Below are 21,276 nucleotides of genomic sequence, written 5' to 3' on the forward strand. Positions count from 1 at the left end.
AATTTCACTACATTTTTCTCTAGAAACATGAATTTATTTTGCATCTGTATTACAACATCAGGTCCCTACTTAATTCTATTTCTAAGACTTACAGATATAATCTTTCTTTACATTTACAAAGCAGTAGGACATATACCTTCTACTTTAGCCTTTAATTCCCCCTCCATTTTAGAGAGATGTGAACAGGCCAAAATAATATGGTTTGCAACACAGCATCTATTTTAACAGCATCTTTGTCATTGTTTTATAATAAAACCAGTGCATTTATTTATTAAATACTTCTATCAGTACTTCTACATGCTAGTTAAACTGCATAGCTAATTTTTAAAAAAATAGTGAGGTTAAGCATCTATAGATAACTACTCTAGGCTTAATTTTTTTTCTGTTCCTGGGAGAAGACAAAGGGCTTAGGGGAAAAAAACCCAAAAACACACACAAACCCCACCCTCAAACCTCACAAGTCTGGGAAGTTTCGTACAAAAACTGCACCTGGAGAGCAGGAAGGGGATGTGCCTTGTGTGCCAATGGAAAGCCTCTTCCCTGAGAAATGGGTTATAATGAGGACAACATGTGACATCATTCTGTCATGGTCCATGAGAGCATCCTGACCAGGAACTGCTTGGCAGAAAGACAGAAAGACACCCAATGGTGTAGGATTCCACTCTGTTCCCACCATCTCATGACTTCATCTGGGACATGCAAACAAAAATGCCTCAAAAAGAAGCACTTTGTCATTCCTATAATGTTATCCTCATTGTTTTAAATCTCCAAAATGCTCAGTGAGTGCATCTCAAATTCACAAATAATTTTGCATTGACTAAATAATTATTTTGGCAAATAACCGATTTGTGACAAAAAAGTCACTACATCCATTTCAATGGGGACTTCATCCACTAACATGAGCCAGGAACCAAGGATTTTCATCAGGAAGGAAGACAGGACCACAGCCAAGCTCCTAACCTCTCAGCTCAGCTCAGGCTGAGAGGCTTTGTTCAATCAACAACAAAAGATGTGTTCTCAGAACTACACAGAACATGAATATGACCTTGAATTTCCCATTGAGTGCAGAGAATCAGGGTTGAGCCCAGAAATCCTGTAAGTTTGTTTGAGGAGGCCTCTTTGTCTATTTTTGTCCAAGTATTTTGCTGCAAGGCAGAGGTGCTGAGCTGGATTGCTGAAGACAAGCTGCATCCTGCTCGGAATGGCGAGGCGGCACCGGTGTCCTCTGCCTGCAAAGCCTTGGGGTACTCCTGCCTTTAACATGGGGGACTTGACCTTTCTGGCATGCAGAGGAATAGGCTAAACACAGAGATGACCAGGACAGGTAAGTCCAACAGCATTAGGAACAAGTAACTGGCTTGTAAGGAAGAGAGTCAAAGGACTCAAGACCTTCACAGAACAACTGCTGCAGGTGGGAAAGAATATCTGAAAGGATCCAAATGTATAAACATAAAGGAAGAGAAGGATTTTTGGGTGTATCTCAAAATGAGTATGTAGGGCTGATCAGAAGGCAAATGAAAATATAAACCAGCTACAAGAATATCCCTTAAAATTCAAACTGTGATGGCAGTAGCTCCAGTGGAAAGTAGGTTAGCACCTACCTCTTATTATGCTGTCTGGTATTTACAGTTGAGAGCTCCTGACTTTATTTTGGGCTTTATTAACAGAGTCACAGAATGGTTGGAGTTGATGACCTCTGGATATCATCTAGCCCAACCCCACTGATAAAGCAGGTTCACTTAGAGCAGGTTGCACAGGATCACATCCAGATGGGTTTTTACTATCTCCAGAGAATTCACAGCCCCTCCGGGCATCCTGTTCTGGTGCTCTGTCACCTCAAAGTAAATAAATTTTTCCTCACATTCAGATAGAACTTTCTGTGTTTCAGTTTGTGCCTGGCGCCCCTTGTCCTGTTGCTGGGAACAACCAAAGAGAGTCTGGCCCCATCCTCTTGACTATATTCCTGATAGTCATGCAAACTGTGGCACAACATTCCACCTAGTCTCTATCACTGCAAAGTACTGCATATTCACTCAAAACCGCTAGAAAAGCAACATAGACATCATGCAGGGTGAAATCTTTGCTGCAGCTAAATTCACTCTCTGACTTTGAAACCATGCGGTGAACCCTTGCCTTTAGCTCCATACAGATTGACCCTCAGCCGTAAAAGAGTGTTTTCATCTTTCAGGAGCCCACTGAATAAACAGTCTGCTGGCTACAGCACAGCTGTTTAAGCAGGACAAGTTCCAATCAGGGCTAGCTACCAGTTCACCTGAAGCAGCAGTGACACCACTGGAAGTGCCAGCAAGGATGAAGAGGTTTAATTAGCATGTTGGCTGCTAAAAATGCCAGCAGTTGCCAGAACATCTCCACCTGGTCTCCCCTCACAGTAATTCCCTGGGTCTATCTGAACCATCACTAGCACTCATGAGGTAGTTTTTGCTCCTTCTCCTCTTTGGAGACTCACCCAGGACACGAAGACTATCACATTATGAGTTCCTCCATTCCCTCTTTGAATATAGGCAGCAGGAGCTTGGCCTTGAGTATGCATCATTACCCTCACAGAAGGGAAGGAAATACAAAAAATTAATGCCAAACCCAGTATTGTTTCAGTCACATTTGGTATTTTATGGGCCTGTTTTGTTCAGTTTGGTATAATACTGTTTATGTCCTGAAATTTATGCTGTGAAACACAGAATACATGTTATGGAACAATTCCCCCTGCTGCAATACCTCAGCCTCTCCCTTTCCAGAGGCTCAGGATAGTACATTCACTGTGCATGACAAACTAGTGCCAGGCTTGCATTAAGAACAGCTCGTTTTATTTATCTCCTCCTGAAAATTAACTTTAGTTCACTTTTTAAACTGACTGGCTTCATTCTACGACCACCGGAATCAAAGAATAAAAACTCTATCACATTTTTTTCATGACATCAAAAATCATACCATATCAATAAAGTGTTATCTGCATCTGAAAGACTGGCAGAAGGAGGTAAATGCAAACTGATGCTCCTGCTAGACAGACTTTTGTGCTTGGCTTGAACTCACTGATTTCAAAATGAGGCCTCAGCAGCTTATAGGTTTGGGGTCAGAACTGCAGCTACCAGGGGAAGCCTCTTCTTCAACCCTGCCTCCAGTTTTTTCTTATCATTGTCATGCTTATATCATCTTTAGTAGCACTAATGCAGCCTGATCTCTCTAAAATATGTCATACTAGTGGAAGTAAAAGAAAAAAAAAATAATGGTTGTCTGCCCTCTCCTTCTCTGTACTCTCCTTCTTTTTATTTTTTTATTAGTATTTTTTATTTTTTTTTAGATATGATAACCTCTGAGAGACTGCCAGATTTATTTTGGCAGATATGGCTGCTAATTCATATCTACTAGGACTGAGAGACATTATCCTAATTTGGGATGTCTCTCTATTTATAATCTGTTTGTTATCTTTAATATTTGTGATTTGTTTATCTGACACAGATGACATGTTTATTATTACAAATATGCTTATTGGTCATGATTCATATTGGTCTCTATTACTTTGGACTGTTTTTATTTATCTGTAGGCAGCTCACGCTGTTTTATATGTTCTGTCACAGTCGGTTTTGCTTTGCCTTTTTGTGCTGATATCTGTAAAAAAAATCACAAAACATCACATAAGAAATTAAAACCCAATGAGAATGTTTCCAAAATCATCACTCTACAACATCCATCCAGCACTAATTTCAATGTGAAACAGAGTACAAGCCTGAACAGATGGGAAGCTTTTAAACAAATCATAACTTAAGACATCAGCAAATAGCTCTGGCTCCTTTAAGAATCGAGACCTGAAACTAAGACAGAGTCAATGGAAAGACTGCTGGTGTCCTTTGACCAAGTCCCAGGTACCTATGTGCCCCTGCACAGTGACATCTTTGGAGAGAGGATTCTGTTTGCTCGTGTGGCCTTGACCCCTTGTTCAGGTACATGATGCTGCCCTTGCCCTCAGAGAGAGTAAGGTAGTAGCTAAGTACAGCTGGAGCAAAGATCTCATGCTCTTGTTACCAGATAATGTAAATGTTAAAAATTCAGATAGGTTCAAGATGAGACCAGACAAACTGATAGAAGGCTACAGAGGGTTTTTGTTTTAATGCAAGGGTATCACCTCTGGCTCAGGAAGTCTGGTTGGAAGCATATTTGGGGAAAGTATAATTTTGTGCTGCTTCCACTGTAATTTTCTTTCCTATGTATCTTATTGTTGTTATTTATATGCTCCTTAAGTCTTACAAAGTAGACTTCAACCTAACTTTCAAGTTTTGAATCTTCCTTTTGACCACACTTAGCATGTCTGTATAACAAATATTCAGCCATTCTTTTCAGTTTACTGAGAGCATTTTTCAGATATTTTTCTGCCTCCTTCTGCACATTCCTTTCTCTTCCACAGCTTCCACACCAGCCTTGCCTGCAGACCAAACATCAGCCCTCCCCCTGCCTCAGTTCTGCCTACCCCAGCAACACATGACCTGTGCATCCCCAGTCCCCTGCCCTCTGTCACTTCTCACCGGTCTCCCTGTGCCTCATGCTTCCCAATTCACATCGGTTTTCACTCCCCACCATCCAGCCACTGTTACTGCTTCTGGCTCCTAAGCCTTCCCTCCCTGCAGGGACAAGACCCTTTGTCCTTTTCTCTCTCTCTCTCTCTCTCCACCTTTCCAAGGTGAGCACTGCAGACAGTGCTGCAGAGGGAATGAAGAACTGAATGTTATCTCTGCAAGGGATGGAACAACAAAACAGTGCTGCTGTGAGCTGTTGGGATTTTTTTCCTTTTTCCCTCTTTTAAAAATGAGTGTAGTGTTGATTGGGAAGATACTTCTGCTCACTATCTGAAAAGGTCTGCTAGGCTGCTTTTACTTGGGAGATGGGGAAATAAGGTGGCCAGCAGTCAGTGGGGAATTTCTCTCTGGCCAAGGTGGGGTTTCAGCTGCTTGCCTTGTCACCAGATTGGCTTCAACCATTGCCAAAATCCCATCAGTTGTGAAGAAATTTAGAAGACAGAATGGCTTGCACCCAGAGCTTAACCTTATGTTAAGCTAATGCATGCAACACAAAAACTAGACCTGTGATTTGCCACCATTTCACTTATATTCTGCTCTTTACATCTGGGCCTCCCAAAACAGAGTGGTCTTTTGTGTCCTTTGCAAGAAGCTGTGTAAACAGAGATTCTACTGTATGGAGTCAGTTGCAGTGACATGGATGATGGTGGCTGTGTGAAACAATTCTGCTGTGTTCCTCAAAGAAAAGTCTGGAGCAAGTTCTGCTGGTTTTGAGTCGCAGGATCCTTTTTGTCTCTTCATTTGCTCCTTGAAATTGTTTCAGACACCAAAATAGAACACAGAAATATTTTTCACAAGTCACTGTGTCTGAGCAGAAAGGATCCTGTCTGTAAGCAGATTTGAAGACAAAGGCTGACCTGAGCAGAAGCCTGACCCCATAAATAATGAGCAACATGAGAGAGGAGCATATCTCAGCAGCGACCTCTTCAGCAAATATTTGGCCTGCTTCTAGTTGGACAATGCTGTGTATCAGCAAGTCTTAAAGATTACCTCAAAAGCCAAAAAAAAATGAAGACTCAAGTTTTTAGAAAATTACATTATTTAAAGAGTTCAGTCTGTTTAACTTCGTAAAATATTATCATCAGGTGATCTGATCAGTCACCTTCAAGCAGAGAAAAGCTTTAGGACTAAGGAGCTCTTTACCCTGGTGGAGAACACCATAAATACTCGTCTGGAAAGTAAAAGGGATAAATTCATGTAAGAAAAAAATCCCAACTTGTCAACAATGACACAGATTAACTATGATGACAAAATATCAAGGAATGAGACAAATTCTCTGCTTTTTACTATCTTCCCAGTGGTACCAGAGGCACTTCTGGAGATATGTTTTTCTTAAACTCATGTTCCAAGTTGCATGAGATTATACAGTATGTAGCACATCAGGCCAGATGCTTTATTGATTTGTCCTGGCTTTAATTTCCCTGAGAAGTCAGTATCTGCTTACCCCTGTTATGAAACAGGAGCAGAGACCAAACAAGCCACACTGTCAAGGTGAAGCAGGACACCACTGAGGGTCTGTAATCAGAAAGTGTTCTCTCAGCTTCAGATGAGGACTGAGGGAAGGCAGGAGGAGTCCTCTGGTATCTTCATCCTTAGTCCTGCACTTAAAATCCAGGTGTTATTGTCTGCAGTCTTTAAACTTCTTTAAACTGAATTCTGAAACAAGGTGAATTTTCTTGCTTGTGTTGGGACTGTTGAATTGTTAATTTATACTTATAGCACAAAATTAGAAGCAAAGGGAAAATATCTTGTTCTATATATCAAACATAAAGATCTGAAATGTAGTAAGGACAAATACTTTCTATTCTGCCAATGGTCTTTTTTTCTTTTCAAGGGAACACAGCTAAGCTGACATATAAATATTTTAAACAGCAGCTCATCAGAAAAGTGCTGTATTGTATCCTGAGCTGAAATGTATACTGTTAATGCATGGTTTTAGTTTTCTTGACAGTATTTGATTTCTGGCATTGCAGAAAAGGCTTCTAGTAGGAGTATGAGTTTAGATTTAACATTATTTCATTTCTTCTTATTTTTTTCCAGTGTATCTTATGCTAGGTCAAATCACACAAACTTGTCCCATCTGAAAATCTCCATGTAATTCAGAGGAGCCAGTCAGATAATATTTGGAGAAACAAGCTCATATTCAGGGTTTTTTTTCATTTAACTGCAGTATTTACAAAAGACTGAACAACTGTCAGCTCAAACAAAAACCTGATCAACTCTGAAGAAAATGTCTCTATGTAGCTTTTGCTCTCTAGAATTTATCAATTAAGTGGTCAAAGCTTAATTTCATGAAAAAGACAGGAGACAATGCAACATTTAGCAACATGAAAAGGGGAAGAGCATTCTGAAGAGGGATCTTGATTCCTTTTAATTTGCAGTAAATAACACAAGGCTGCAATAGCACAGTTCAAATACAGTCAAGATTTTAAAATGTGTCAGAACCACGCATCTCAGCTAAGGCTACAATACAGATTTTGTACCTTTTTCCTGACGAGCAGCTGTTTTAAATATTTATATGGCAGCTCAGCTGTACTCAGCTGAAAAGAAAAACAACAAAAATTGAAAGAAACTGAAGTATTTGTCGTTCTGCTTTGCTCTTTCTGTTTGATTTATAAAACGAGGTGTTTTCCAATTGCTTCTGGTTTTATGGTATCAGTATGAATTAACAATTCAAAAGCCCCAGCATGAGAGAGAGATTTTACCTTGTTGCAAATATCAGGACTGCAGACCATAACACTTGGCTTTTAGGTGCTGAACCGAGGTAGAAGGTGCCATAGGACCTTTACTCAGTGCTCACCTGTTGTGGTGTCCTATGTGATTGTGGGCAACATGCTTCACTCGTGTTTGCTTCATCTTATCCATCTGTTTAACAGGTGTAAGCACATAGTGACTTGGCTTAGACTCAAGATGGTGAAACATCTCTCATTGATCTGAATAGTTTTGGATGAGGCCTCAAGTGAAAGAAGCCTGAGTGAAAGATTCGGGAGATGCACTTTTTTTACCCCTCCACCATGAATTATGCATGAGTACATTGTGATTGTCTTGATTCTATCCTCTGTTTTGAAATCATTCATCTAATTCCTGTAGAATTTTTTTGGTCTGCAGGCTGTTTGCAAGCAGTTCTGAGAATCTCTACTCAAGCAGCTGCTGACTTCCAGGTGGGGCTGAAAAGGCCCCGTCTTCCCCAGAAATCAGAATGGAGAATGGCAACACAGAACCATGATTCTTGCATCTCTTACCTCCTGTCATTTACCCTAATTCTGTGGAGTTTTATATGATATGTGTTATGCTTCCTTAGGCATACTCCTTAATAACTGGATGAGAATAGATCTGGCTGTGGGGATTTCACTCGAGTTTCTCACATGGTTTTGAGAGACAGGAGGAAGGGGAGAAAACATTAGGTTAATTAGGGTGGGATGGCCAACATTAAGTGTGCCTTTCTCTGAGTACCAAAGACTTGACCTTAAATTCCAATAATCTTTGTTGTATTCATGTGTGCTTGTACACACCTTCCTAAATTCTCCTTCTCAAAAAAACCCCAAAACCAAACAAACCCAAACAAGAGAAATACAGGTCTTATAGAAGTATAAAAAAACTTACCATAAGCTCATAAGTTTATTATGAGGCCACAAAATCATAAGTGGAAACCTAAGCTATATGCCCTGCATCTCCTACCAGTAGCACTTTGGATGCTAAATTACAAGGGGTAAGTTGTTACCTTGCAAGGCCGGGGCATGGAAGGGGGAGGAGAACGGGGTCAAATGCAAGAAATGAGAAGATTGCCTGGATTTGCTGTGATGACCTCCTGTCCAGGAGGAATTAGAGTGTAATGGAGAGGAAGGGAATGCCTCAAAGAGAATTTCAAATGGAAAAACACGTGAAGTCTCTACCTGTGGAAAGGCTGGAATGATTTGTTTGCATCAAGTTTCAGTGAGCTGTTGCAAATTAAAGTAGGATTGGGACCACTCAGAAAATGTTACAAGAACACTGCAGTGAATTTTTTTTTCTGCAGATGAAATACCTAAAGCTGTTACTACTTTCCCTATCATGTATGCTTATTAGTATACCCTTATTTGTGGATTCACTCTACTCTGACTGAATTAAATAGCTAAATAAATATAAAATTAAATCATGTAGTATTAGACCTTTCCATTAAATCCTGGGGCCTGACTCATTTGCATTTTGTTTTGGTTTTATAATGCATGCTTATTTTAATTACTACTGATGCACTTTATTTGTAATTGTCTGTGCAATGCCCAAGCACCTTGCTAAGTGGATAAGGGAAGCACTTTATTCTATAAGAACATAATTAATCCATTATTATTCATTATTATTTTTTCTGGAATGGACTGAAAAGAATCAGGACTTTGAAAAATACAATACCAACAAATTATCTATGGCAAAAATAATTTTAACAGAATTCAGGCTTTCCTTATCTTCACCATTGTTTCCCTCCAGATAACATCTCTCCTAAAGAGCAAAGCAGCAGCATTTAATGACCTGAAGATTGGGCTAAATGCCAAAGATGTTTGAAATCAGAGATCTGTCGTGCGTGGTGTCATCAAGTGTCCCGTCCCTCTTCTCTCCCCACCTTGCATCCTCCCTCTTCAGCTTCCTGCTGGATTTGGCCTTGGATATAGCATTTAACCACTCTGTGTCCATATTTCCCTTTTTGCGATGGTTACAGCCCTACAATTCACCTTCTACAGAACAGTACTTCACTAATGTGCAGAGCCTTGCAAATGATGTATGCTAGGTATTGTGGCAGCATAATCAAAGGGGCACAGTGATGGCTGGATAAAAGAGGAGGTGTTTTCCAGCTATGCAGAATTCTTGGTTACCAAGAAAAAGAAGACATTCAGTTTCTTCTGATATCCTGGCAGATTCGTCCTGAATACCCCGTCTTCACTGAATTTTCTTATTACAGAGGATTATGCAACTCTATTAACTCTTGAAGTTTTGTAAGGAGATCCCTGCATAGTCCCTCATGTTAGGCACAAAAGCACTCTGCTGCATTTTCCTTTGGCATATGCTCTCTGTCAAAACCTGGAAGGTCAGGACTGGTCTTACCATTTTTGTCCACCAGTCACCACACCTGCACAGAAAGGAGGTTTCTTTCTGATTCTCCTGCTTGTTTTTAGTTTACCAATCCACGGCTGTAGATCTCCGTTTAATTTATGACAAAGATTATTAGTACAAATTAGGCTAATGAGGCTGGTCAAGCAAATTAAAGGTGCAGAAACAGTGATTGAATACATAAGGTCCACTCTGCGCAGTAAAAGTCACATCTTCTGATAGGCATTGAAGCACCATGACACAAGAATTCCAAGCTGTTTTGCTCCGTCCCCAATCATCCAAATCAGGATTATTTTTTATTTTTAGTTAGTATTTCCTTAAGAACACGTGCCACGACCTGGCTGACTTCACCTGGATAGGCCAGTATGATGTCTATGACCCTTATGTCTTCATCTCTTTTATCCAGCTCAGCTGCAAAGGAACATGAGGTCCACTGCAAACACAGACCTCTGCACAGGACTTGCCTCAAGAGTGAAAACAGCCTCCTCTGTTCTGCCAGATAAGCAATCTGTGCCCGAAGTATCTCCTAACAAGGACAAGGTAGCTCTATGTGTGTGTGTGTGTGTACATACATATGTGAGTGTACATATAGCCACTCCTGTTTGTTTCCCAGAATGTATTAATGCCAAAAGCATGTTACTTCCATTGCTGTCCCTGGACTCTGTTCCTGTGAGGCAAGACTGAAATGATGCTGTTCAGTAGTGTCTCTGAAAGGAGACAGCATGCCAGCACAATTTCCCAAATGATCACTTCCACTCTTCTCCAAACACAGATTAGGTGTTTTCCTAACACCTGTCTTTCTGCATGTGCCTTTTTTCACATTCCCCTATAACCGTGTCTCCTGTTGTTAAGCAATGCCAGTTCCTGCTCAGTCAATCTCCTGTCACAAAACATTAATGACACGCTAGGCAATGAGAGGGAGGAAGGTTTCCCCTAAACTTTTCCAATAAAATCATAAGTATGTGGGATTTGAATGCTCGTACTCCCTAGAGTTCACTCTGGGATCTTCCCCCAACACACAGGGGACATATGGCAACATTTCATGATCCCCCAAAGCCATCTCTAAGTGCTTGCTTAGAGAACTGTGAATAGCAGTTCTGTTTTAGGAGGAGTCTGTGAACAGCTTCTAATCCTGGTGATCCTGTTTCCATCAGTTTACATTCCCAGGGCTATCTGTGAACAGAAAAGACTGGAAATACACCTTTCAGCTCATCTGAAACAGAGACTCTCTTTTACACTGCTTGTTTCCTCACTTAAGGAAATCCTTGCTACAGTGCAGGTTTTGCTGATCTGAAAAGGCAAAATGAGCTCTACACCCAGAATCACTTAAACCCAGTTGCTTTTTGTCCTGTGGCCTTCCACTTTTTTGTATGATCAGTCAAGTCTACTGACATGCTTGTCTAAAACCTGACTGCTCATTACGCCTTCTGGATCTTCAGCACCCACAGTGATTGGAAAGGCTACTGCCTTTTTATCCATTATGAAAATCATCAAAATTGTTCACGGACCTAAACAGGAGTTCCTGAAAGTAAGTTTATTACCCTTAGTCAGGTTATTTATTGATGAATGTAATAGAAAGCACACAGACAGTTTCTCAGACTCCAAGTTTGCAAACTCTTTTGGCTGTGAATAAGGAAGGGCAATGACAAACGAAGAAAGCCTGCAGAGAGTCTAACAGCAAAGGCCCTGCCTGTCAGTTCTCTGGTAGCACAGCCCACAGTCCCTACATGCCCCAGCAAAACTCCACAATAAGCCCTAGCTTTCCTCCTAAGAACCTAAAGGACACTAAAGACTCCAAGGAGCGACAAACTTGCAAGGAAGCAGGAGATTTCTTTAATATCCATTTTCCTCAGAAACTCCTTCCGTTGAGTTCAGATTTAACCTTCCATTCACCTGCCCACTACAAGAAGGACATTGCTGAGTTCAGGGAAGGGTAATGAAGCCTGTGGAGGTTCTGGAGCTAAAGTCTGATGAGGAGTGACTGAGGCAGCTGGGGTTGTTTAGCCTGGAGAAAAGGAGGTTCAGGGGACACCTTATTACTCTCTACAACTGACAGGAGGTTGTAGCAGGGTGACGATCGGTCTCTTCGCCCAGGCAACCAGCGACAGGGTAAAGGGAAATGGCCTCAAGCTGTGCCAGGGGAGCTTTAGGCTGGCTATTAGGAAAAGTTTCTTCACTGGAAGAGTGGGCAAGCTTGGGACAGGCTGCTCAGGGAAGCGTGGGAGGCACGAATACAAGGGGACATGGCACTCAGTGCTATGGTTTAGTGGGCACGGTGCTGTTCAGGCAAAGTTGGACTTGATGAACTCAGAGGGCTTTTCCAACCGTGTTTCTAACCAGGTAAGCTAAAAATAGGGCCGTTATCAACGGGGCAGCCCAAACTAGCACCATTATTCAAGTCACTTTGGAAAAACACCCTAAAAAGAAATGACTAAGTCACCCTGGATAAGGGAAGCCCAGTAACACCCAGAAACGCCACTCGGGGAGGAGAACGAACCGGGCGCTGTGGGGGCCGCGAGGGGCTCCGCAGGGGGCTCCCCCCGGCACCGGCGAGGCGGCGGCACCACCACCCACGCAGACCCGGCCGGGCGGGCGGAGGGCGAAGACGGGGCGGCTTCCCAGGAGGAGCACGGGGACAGAACCCCGGAGACCGACGGGACCCCCGCGACACTGGGGTCCCTCCCCCGCTGCCGCGGCCCCTCCTGCGCGTGCGCGGCGCGCTCCGGGGCGGGCCCGCGCGAGGGCCCCTCCCCACCGCCCCCGCCCCTTCCCCTCCCGCGGGAGCACGCGCGGCCGCCGGCGGCGCGAGACGCGCGTGCCTGTGCGCGCGTGCCCGGGGCGGCGAGAGGCGAGGCGCGTGCCCGCGTCCCGCGCCGCTCTCGCCGGAGCGCCGGCGGGCGGGCGGGCGGGCGGCGGGGCCCGCGCCGGCGGCCGGGGCATGGAGAGCCTGCTGGAGAACCCGGTGCGCGCCGTGCTCTACCTGAAGGAGCTCACCGCCATCGTGCAGAACCAGCAGAGCCTCATCCACACCCAGCGCCAGCGCATCGACGAGCTGGAGCGGCGGCTGGACGAGCTGAGCACCGAGAACCGCAGCCTCCGCGGGCAGCAGCAGCAGCAGCAGCCGCCACCGGCCCCCGCCGAGCCGTCGGCGGCCCCCGCCGAGCCGCCCCAGGGCCCCCCGCCCGAGCAGCCCCCGCCGCCGCCGCCGGGCCAGCCCGACCCGCTTCAGCACCACCAACAGCTCCCGGCTCAGCCGCCGCCGCCCGTGGGCAAAGCGGCGCCGGCGGGGCCCGGGCGGGCGGCCGGGCACCAGCACCCCCCGCCGCAGCCACACCAGCACCCCCCGGACAAGGACGGCAGGGAGAAGGGCTGCTGCGCCGCGCTGCTCCAGCACAAGACCCCCCAGGCCATCGGCAAAGGTGTCCTGAGCCGGAGAGCGGAGTGAGTGCGAAGGGGGAAGGGGGCGGGCAGGGGTGGCGGGGGCAGCGGGAGCCGTTCCGGGCCCGGCTCCAAGAGGGAACTGGGTTATACCCCCCTGCAGCCTCGCACGGGGAGAGAGGCAGCGTGTGGGTGGGTGGGGGAATCCCTGCCTCGATGCGTTCTCGGGGAGAGCAGGCAGAGTGCAACGAGGAGCCAGAATGCTGCTTCCAAGAGGCATCAGCCTCCCGGTTCGCCGCGCTCATTTCTGTGGACAAGTGTCCGTGGCCCGTGGGAAGCCCCTCGGGCTGCTCGCCCGCGGTGCTCACACACGGCATCGTGCCTTCGTTGTCTGTCAGAAATAAACGAGTCCTGGATCGACGAGGAGTGAGTGCGGTTTAGCCCAGGCAGGGAGAAGCCTCGCAAAGAGCAGCGGCGTTGTGGTCGCTTCTCTTTGCCTTAAGTCGCTGGTATCTGTCAGAAAAACCCGTCATCCCTGGAGTGAGCTGGGGTTTTCCTGCCCGCGCTGATGTAAGGGGTGCATTATATTGCACGTGATGTGTGTATGTTCATAGAGATACAGATACTGTACACAGCTTTGACATTTAGGGCGCTTACTGCCCAAAATGTGTGTGGGTTGTCTTTTTTTGTTGTTTTGTTTTAATTTTTCTGTGAGTGACATCTGACACTGATCCAGCTCTTCAAAAGGACAAAGTATTTTTTGTTGGTCTTTGCTCTTCAGTGAAGAAAGCTTGACTACTAGTACTGAATACTGATAATGATCTGTGTGCATGCATGTATAGTAAACAAGGATGAGCATTCCAGCACTATAGGTGGTGGAAGAGGCTACTACTGAAGAGCAACGTTCTGTTGGATTATGTATTCAGAATATACCATCAGTTCACCAGCTGGTAATTGCAACTGCGGTCAGTATTGTAATTTCCTTTGTTTAGGCACTTCGAAAGCAGGGGAATGTTTTCTGGTTGAAAGCCAGGGTTAGTGAAGTTAGGAGAAGGAGCATAGTTTCTGCTGTGGCTTCTTCTATGTAAGAAAGAATGTGATATAAGTAGTAAAACTAGATAGAAATGTCTTTTGTAGAATGATCTCTGTTTTTTTGATTATAGTAATGTCCAAACAAATGAAGTACACAGCACACTGTATAGCCCAGAACATCTTCCTTGTCTCTTGACAATTTCAATAAAAGAGACCCTTCTCTCTTATGTCTGTTTTGAACACACAAGCAGAGCTACAACGTGGAGCTGGATTTTCAGCTGGTGTAAGTAGAGTTACACCACTTCATAACAGCTAAGCATCTATCATGATTTTACGAAAATCAGTGAAGATACTACTATTGAAAGAAACACCATTAAAGGAATAAATACAGTCAAGGCATGCTTGAATCCCAAAAGGCAGATCCCTACTTCTAAAATACTGCACTGTAAGACTCAATTTTGCAATCACAACTTAAAGGAAGTGAGTGGGCTACTCAAGTATTAATACAGGTAGTAAGCCTTTATAGGATCTGGCTCCTATTCATCATGCAAGAGCTGGAGTTTAAAAAAAGAAGTAGGGCCAGATGCTGAACTCATGCCGATTGGTGTAAATCCAGAATACCATGCTTTAAGTCCCTGAAGTCGAACCAGTAAGAAACCCATATAAAAATGCATAATCAACCTCATTGTTTTTTCAAGAGTAACTCCCTACAGTGAGGGCTCTGTTAGAAACATCGTCTCAGCAAGGGCTTTCCTTGCTTCTGAGCAGAGTTTTTAACATACGTCATTACACAGACTGAAGAATCAATTTCTGTGCACAAGCCTAAATACTTCCTTCTTATCTGAGCTCTTTTTGCAGTAGGGTTTGACTGGGGGAAGAACTGTAGATTTTTTACTTCATGCCAAAATGCACAAAGAGAAGTGCATTAAGAACACAGCTGATTGCTGGTATATCATATGATAATCTTTAGATTTCAGATAGATAGATAGAGGGATGGATGGAGCTTTTTTGTGGAAAGTCAGGGCTGCTGCTGGGGATAACAGAGCAATCCCTGCAGCGTTCTACGCTCAGGAAGATTAAAATAGACTGCTTATGTTTCCTTCTAGAGCTTAGGCAAACCAAAATCTTTGTACAGAAAAGGAAATGTGAGAGAGGCCAAACATTTCTCACTCCAGCAGGTTCTTTTTTCCCCCCCATCGATTGTATATGCTGGGTTTCATCCTCTCTTTTGTCTGTTAGAAGAAAATCAAAGAGACTGCATAATCTAACTTACAGGCAACTTGGATGGAGGGTGAGGAGTCTTTCACCACCTATTGACAGGATGCCCAATATGCCTTATAATTCAGCTGGCCGACCTGAGAGTTGTATTTTTGCTTTTGTGAGACAGCAGGGGACATACATGTTAATACCTGCGCAGACCAGGTGCCTGCATTCTCTTCCTTCCTCCCCTCATCTAAACATGCTTTTCCCTCTGTTATAAACCCTGAAATTCAACATTATCTATTTTTTTTTTCCACTTAGCCAAGAGTATAGGACTGACTGTTCACTACAGAAAAATGGCCACTCTAAACAGAACAGAAAGGATATTTTAGCATGTTGGGAAGCAGCGGCTGAAAGCAGGGGTTAAAGCAGCACCCAGAAAGTGCCAGTAATGGAATTTCCTCTGCCTCTCACAAAACGGGAGGTTCAGGCAGCACATTTAAGTGTACTTGCACTGCCCCTTCTCACCTCAGACACAGCCCAGGGATTTTGCTCATTTTGAGTCAAGTTTGAGGGTTTTTTGTAGCCCAGCTCACCTCAAGCTCTGGAAAGAAATGGAGACCTGAGCTTTTGGACACATGTGACTCATTCATGTCAGTTGGGGCAGTCTTCCACAGGGGATTCGTAAGGAAAACCAACTGAAGCATCTCTCTTGTTTTAAAGAAAACTTCAGTTGTATTTGTTTTGTTTTCTTTTTTTTTCTTTTTAAACTGACAACTTTTCTTTCTTTAAAGCCTTAAGAAAAAAAAGCCTACATTTTAAAAGGGGACAAAACCAAGCCCATCTCTAAAAATGGAAGAATTCCTGAAGTATGCAGGAATTCCTGAGTTATGCCTCTAATTGTTGCTGCATGTCTTTGTGTGAGAAAGGTAGTACTGAGTTTGCCTATGATAGGAGAAGAGAAAAAGTCAGAAGATTCTTGCAGAGATTTTCAGCAAGAATTAGGCTGATTATTATTCCGCGGCATCTGTCTGTTTCTACCTTAGGAGGCTATTGCATAAGCACCTCACAGCTTTAAAAACAAAAAAATAAGGTCATTCGTCATGGAATGTTTTGCTTCAAAAATACAGGTTGCCAAATTAGCATAGCTCAGATCACCCTTACTAGGCAGCCTCTTGTCTTAAGGGACCATCCCGAAGTGTCGGCAAATCCTGTGAGTGTAAATTTTCCTTCCCTTCTTTATCAGAATACCACCTTCTTTGCCAATCCCCAGTACCCTTCACTGAGTATCAGGGAAATGCCACAGGGTTGAATTTAGCAGATTACGTCTAAATGACCCAAATCCTGCTGGTTTTTATCAGTGAAACTCTCAGTAGGGACTCTGTGTATGGAGGGAGTTCAGATTCTGAGCCCAGGCATTAGTGGGAAAACTCGCTTCGATAAATACAATTAGAATAATAGGTAATAATCCATTATAGTTCCCTTCATCAAAAGACATGGGTGCAATTTACAAACATTCTGTATTAAAGTGGCACTGAAGTCCTCTTTAAACCGTGTCACCAACAGTGAAAATAAGACATAGAAACAGTATTTTTCTGGCATGACATAATGAATCCAAGTACTGCCTTTAAATTATCAGCCTGTGTTTGCTCTACAAGGTATCCCCTCATGCAAAACAAACTCTTAGAGCTCTTGGAAGAATTTTGCTAAAATCACATTTTACCAGAAGTCTTTAAGCTCATTTTAGGTTTGCATTGGGTTGAAAACTATTTTATTTTATTTTGTATTGGTCTAGGACAGGATTTTTTACCGTAGTAAAGAGGCAAGTTTTAAAAGACAATGTAAAAGTCACTTAGTTGCCGTTGTGGTCTGAGACTATTTGTTTAATTTTTTTTTTTTAATTTCAAAAACTCAATTATGTAACTTTAAAATGAAGATATTGCATATGCAGAGCTGCTGTTTACCATAATTTTTCTTTTTAACTATGCATTGATGTTCTATTCTATGGATTATCTCCAGGGTAAAGGCATTAGAAAAAATCCCACTGATTTCAATGGATACTAACAATAACTGTAAATATTATGTTTACCATTAACATATTTTGCTATAATTGCGCATTGCACCAGCACAAAAACCCCTCCAACAATTAAAAAAAAAAAAAAAAGACCAGAACAGCTCTGAATGGCTCACGTACCCCAGATATCTCTTCCTTTCACTATGGGCGCACAAGGAATGCTACTTTTGCCCTCTGCTTTCATTTTTTCAGATTTCCTCCAGCATATTTCAGGGTTTAACTCCCCTGAGCTTTCACACACCAGAAATAGTTGCATTGGTGCTGCCCTGGGTTCTGCAAATCCCTGCTAGCAATGTACTGTCTCAGCAGCAGAAGTTATTTGGAGTCGAGTGCTGTAAGCGGGTTTCAAATGACGGAGGTGTGCTTTGGCATAGCTACGCAGATGTTAAAGTCCTGCTTAGATGATTTTGAAATAAAGAGCATAATGAGAGGAAAACAGAAAGTAGACTCTCTGTGACTATATCCCATTTAAAGGTATGTCCATGCTGGTTCCATTCACGTTGTAATCAGCTAAGACATACTTTATAACACGAACACACCCGCATCTTATCTACATCAGGGCCTGTAAAATCCCAGGCAGAGAAATATGGAGATATTTATTCACAACAATAGTTAAAGAATAATAGATGAAGTGAGAGAAGGAAAAGGGCTCGGCTTAGCAAGGGTTCAGGATGAAGTTCTAGGTATAAAATTGCTGAGTAAGGGCGGCGTGAGGACTTCCACCCACAGGGATAGTACTTCTCTATGGTGCTGTATAAAGTCCCAGCCAGAGCAACACAGTGTCAAGGCTGAAATTACTAGTGTGGGAAATCTCACTGACAGGATGGGAGCATCAGGAAGTAATAACAAGGAAGGAATCTGTGTGAAACGATACCTAGTAGTGCTTTGGACAGACACTTCCTGTGTATCTGTGTCCCAAACCCATTAGAGCAGTACTTGGAATAACGAAGACTCAGCAATCATTTAACAAGAGAAGCCAAGGGCTGAAAGTAACAGCAAAAAAGGTGAATTTTAAAATGCTTAAATAAGAAGGGATGCAGATGCATTATATTTACTTCTTTTAATAAAAAATGATGACATTTTTGTGTCACTCAGCTATATGTTCTGTTGCACCCAGGCTGCTCTTCTGTGGTGGCAAGGGTACCTTGCTTCCACATGCTCTGTATCGACCCATTTGGTGTCGCTTCCCAGGCAGATCCAAGGTAAGGGTCTGTAAGAAGACTTTAGGAGCAATGGCAACACTGTTAGCGTTCAAAAGAATTCTCGCATGGCTGTTTGGAAGAGGTATTTATAGGAAAATGTCCCAAATGAGTAGGTGTTAATAATGCCCTTGAGAATTGCTGCCAGGGCTTCAGTGCCAGGTGACTCTTGGGCTGGCTGTCCCATTCTTTGGAGCACAAGCAGTGGGAAAGGAAGCCCGTTGTTCTGAGATTGCAGCAAGAGACTGCTACTTCCGTGTCCTTCATTAAATGATGTGCACAGGAATATACAGTTTAGTCATGGTTCATACAACTTATGCATCCAGAAGGTGGCTACTTACATGAGGTAGACTGTACACATTCCCACCTATGCCGTACTTGAAATTATTTGCACTTTTAGTCAGAGTCAGAGAAATCTAGCCTTGGGATACTCGTCTAGTCCTTAGTTCCAGACCAGATCCTGTCAGCTAGAAGTTGGGTCTTCTATTAATGATGGTGTCTACCTACTCATTAAAAAAAAAAAAAAGGTTCACATAATAAAATTATTTCTGCAAGCAAAAGTAGCTCTAGACAAACCTATATATTAGACTGTAGAAATTTCTCAGTTTTATCTTTTTTTCCTTCTGCCTTGGAATGCAAATCGAAACAGTAAAAAACAGCCACTGTCTTTATACCATACTCTTTCTGTATGATGGGTTAATTCAGCTACTGCTTTCCTGTTATTTTCCTTATACATGCCATGTTAGGTTGCTTATTTTCTTCTTTCTTTCCTAGGTCAGCCATGGTTTATTTCTCTTTTTTCCGTTCTCGGTTATGAAACCTTTTGTTGTTTGTCCCTTAGGAAAACATTATGGAAAGCCAGAAATGATTCTCTGTTTAACAGATGGAAAATATTTCATTTGTTATAAAATTACCTGTAGCCTGTGCTTGTTACTTGGTCCACATTCTATTGAACCTTGTAAGAACAAAAGGGAAAAAAGGAAAGAGTCATTTATGAAGGCAGAGCCTGAAATGTGACCATTTTCCCATTATTTTCATAGCTTTTGAAAAATAATATAAACCTTTTTTCCTTCAAAGAAGTGTATCTTGAAAAAAACCCTAGTATTATTCTTATATACTGTACATTCTTGTATTCTGGATTTTGTAATTTCATTTAGTTAAGCCCTAGGTGAGAAAATGAGAGTCTTGACTATTGGATTTGTTCTGCTCAATGGCTCTGTTTAGGATCTCAGTTAGAGCATTGAACTAAAAGTCCTAAGATAAGGCTTTAATTCCTCCTAAATTTATTTTTAACAGACTTGTGATGCTGGACAGACCTTTTCATCTCTGTGTATTTTAAGATCTGTAGCAAAGCAGTTGGAGATCTATTGTTACAGACAGGAGCGGGCAGGTAGACCAGGAACGATCCTTTTTCTAAATTCCAGCATAGGAAGCAGCCTAAAGCTCCTGTCCTTGCTTCCAGTGAGTACAGCAAGGCAATATGTATATTTGCACACGGAAAAGAGAATGTATTTGCATGAGCTTTTGTCTACAGTAAGTGTCTCAGAGCCAAGTTGAAGCAGCACCTAGTTTCTGTGCTTTTTACATACAGAAAAGCAAATCATCTGCTGGAGGAAATCAGTGCATCTTTACTGACGTCAGTACAGCCATGACAATTTACATCACCTGAGGATCTGTACCAGATTTTGTATATCTGTCCTCACACGCAGATACACATCCATCCACTGATGTAAATGAGTGTTGATGATAGCAATGGATAGCAATTCATAGAGATAACAGTGAGCAATGAGAAAACCATTAAGCAACATTCTGATTCCTTGTGTAATATGTTTGTAACGTTTTCTTATGGTATTTTAATATAAGGTGGTAGGAGTTTTGTTGCTGCAGGGTTATAAAGATACATTTGCTCTGTTTGATAATGTTTTTTCCTTTTCTCTGTGCTGTGCATGCACAGTCTGCTTCTCACACAGGTATTATTGTATTATTTTTATTGCTTTTGCTAAGATTATGCTCACTGATCTGCCATTATGTTCATGTGATCTGAAGTTGCACTTTCTGAGGGCAATAGAAGGGGATCAATATTTTCCATGATTAGTTGCATCTAAGAGGGGACATTTTGATGAAATTGAAGTGATTTTGAGTAAGAAATTAGAAATGGAAAACCTTATCCTTCCTGCCCTCTTCTAGCTGAAAACAAGGGGATTTGTGATCTGCAGAACTAATGAAGCTTGGCTTCCAGAAGATTGGTGTCACAGTTACATCTGATGCCTAGCAAGATGTGAGTTCTGATCTAAGCTTCTCCTGGTGTCAAGGCTTTTATAACATCTCTCTCTAACATGGAGACTTCTCTGTGGAGAAATAGTTTCAGTTCACTCAGCAGCCTTTTCCTCACTGGAGAACCTACAAAGTTCTCTCTGTTACACTCTGCCAGCTATTTCCATGGAACTTCAGTTAGAGGTTAGTATCTCTGAAATCACTCTAACTCAGTTAAACTTGGTTGAAATTCTCCGTGGGATCTGCAGTTACAAAGGAGGAACCAACACAGACAAACATACATATAGACAAAGAAAGAGACACAGATGCATAGAAGGAAAAAAAGGAAAATATTATATCACAAAGGACACATTTTGCTTAGGAACCCAGGCAATAAAGACCAAGTCCTAGATAGTTTTTTGAATTAATGCACCGGTACATCAGAATGCCTCAACAGTCCACTCTAAATCTGTGA

The 21,276-nt window shown here is 42.7% G+C and overlaps 1 protein-coding gene across 6 annotated transcripts in view; it reads left to right on the forward strand.

Annotated features, from left to right (window-relative positions):
- Positions 1 to 12,566: 12,566 nt before the first annotated feature.
- IQSEC3 (IQ motif and Sec7 domain 3) overlaps positions 12,567 to 21,276 on the forward strand; it is a 101,504-nt gene continuing 92,794 nt past the window's right edge. For 3 of the 6 annotated variants that reach the window (XM_027680653.1, XM_027680651.1, XM_027680650.1), the window contains exon 1: positions 12,572 to 13,106. In XM_027680653.1, coding sequence (XP_027536454.1) covers positions 12,604 to 13,106 — 503 coding nt within the window. In that variant the 5' untranslated portion in view covers positions 12,572 to 12,603. Of the gene's footprint in view, positions 13,107 to 21,276 lie in introns of all 6 variants that reach the window. The other 3 variants (XM_027680656.1, XM_027680655.1, XM_027680649.1) reach the window with 2 other exon arrangements.

This window comes from Neopelma chrysocephalum, unplaced genomic scaffold (genome assembly GCF_003984885.1).
Source record: "Neopelma chrysocephalum unplaced genomic scaffold, ASM398488v2 Primary Assembly neopelma1_59, whole genome shotgun sequence".
Taxonomy (NCBI): domain Eukaryota; kingdom Metazoa; phylum Chordata; class Aves; order Passeriformes; family Pipridae; genus Neopelma; species Neopelma chrysocephalum.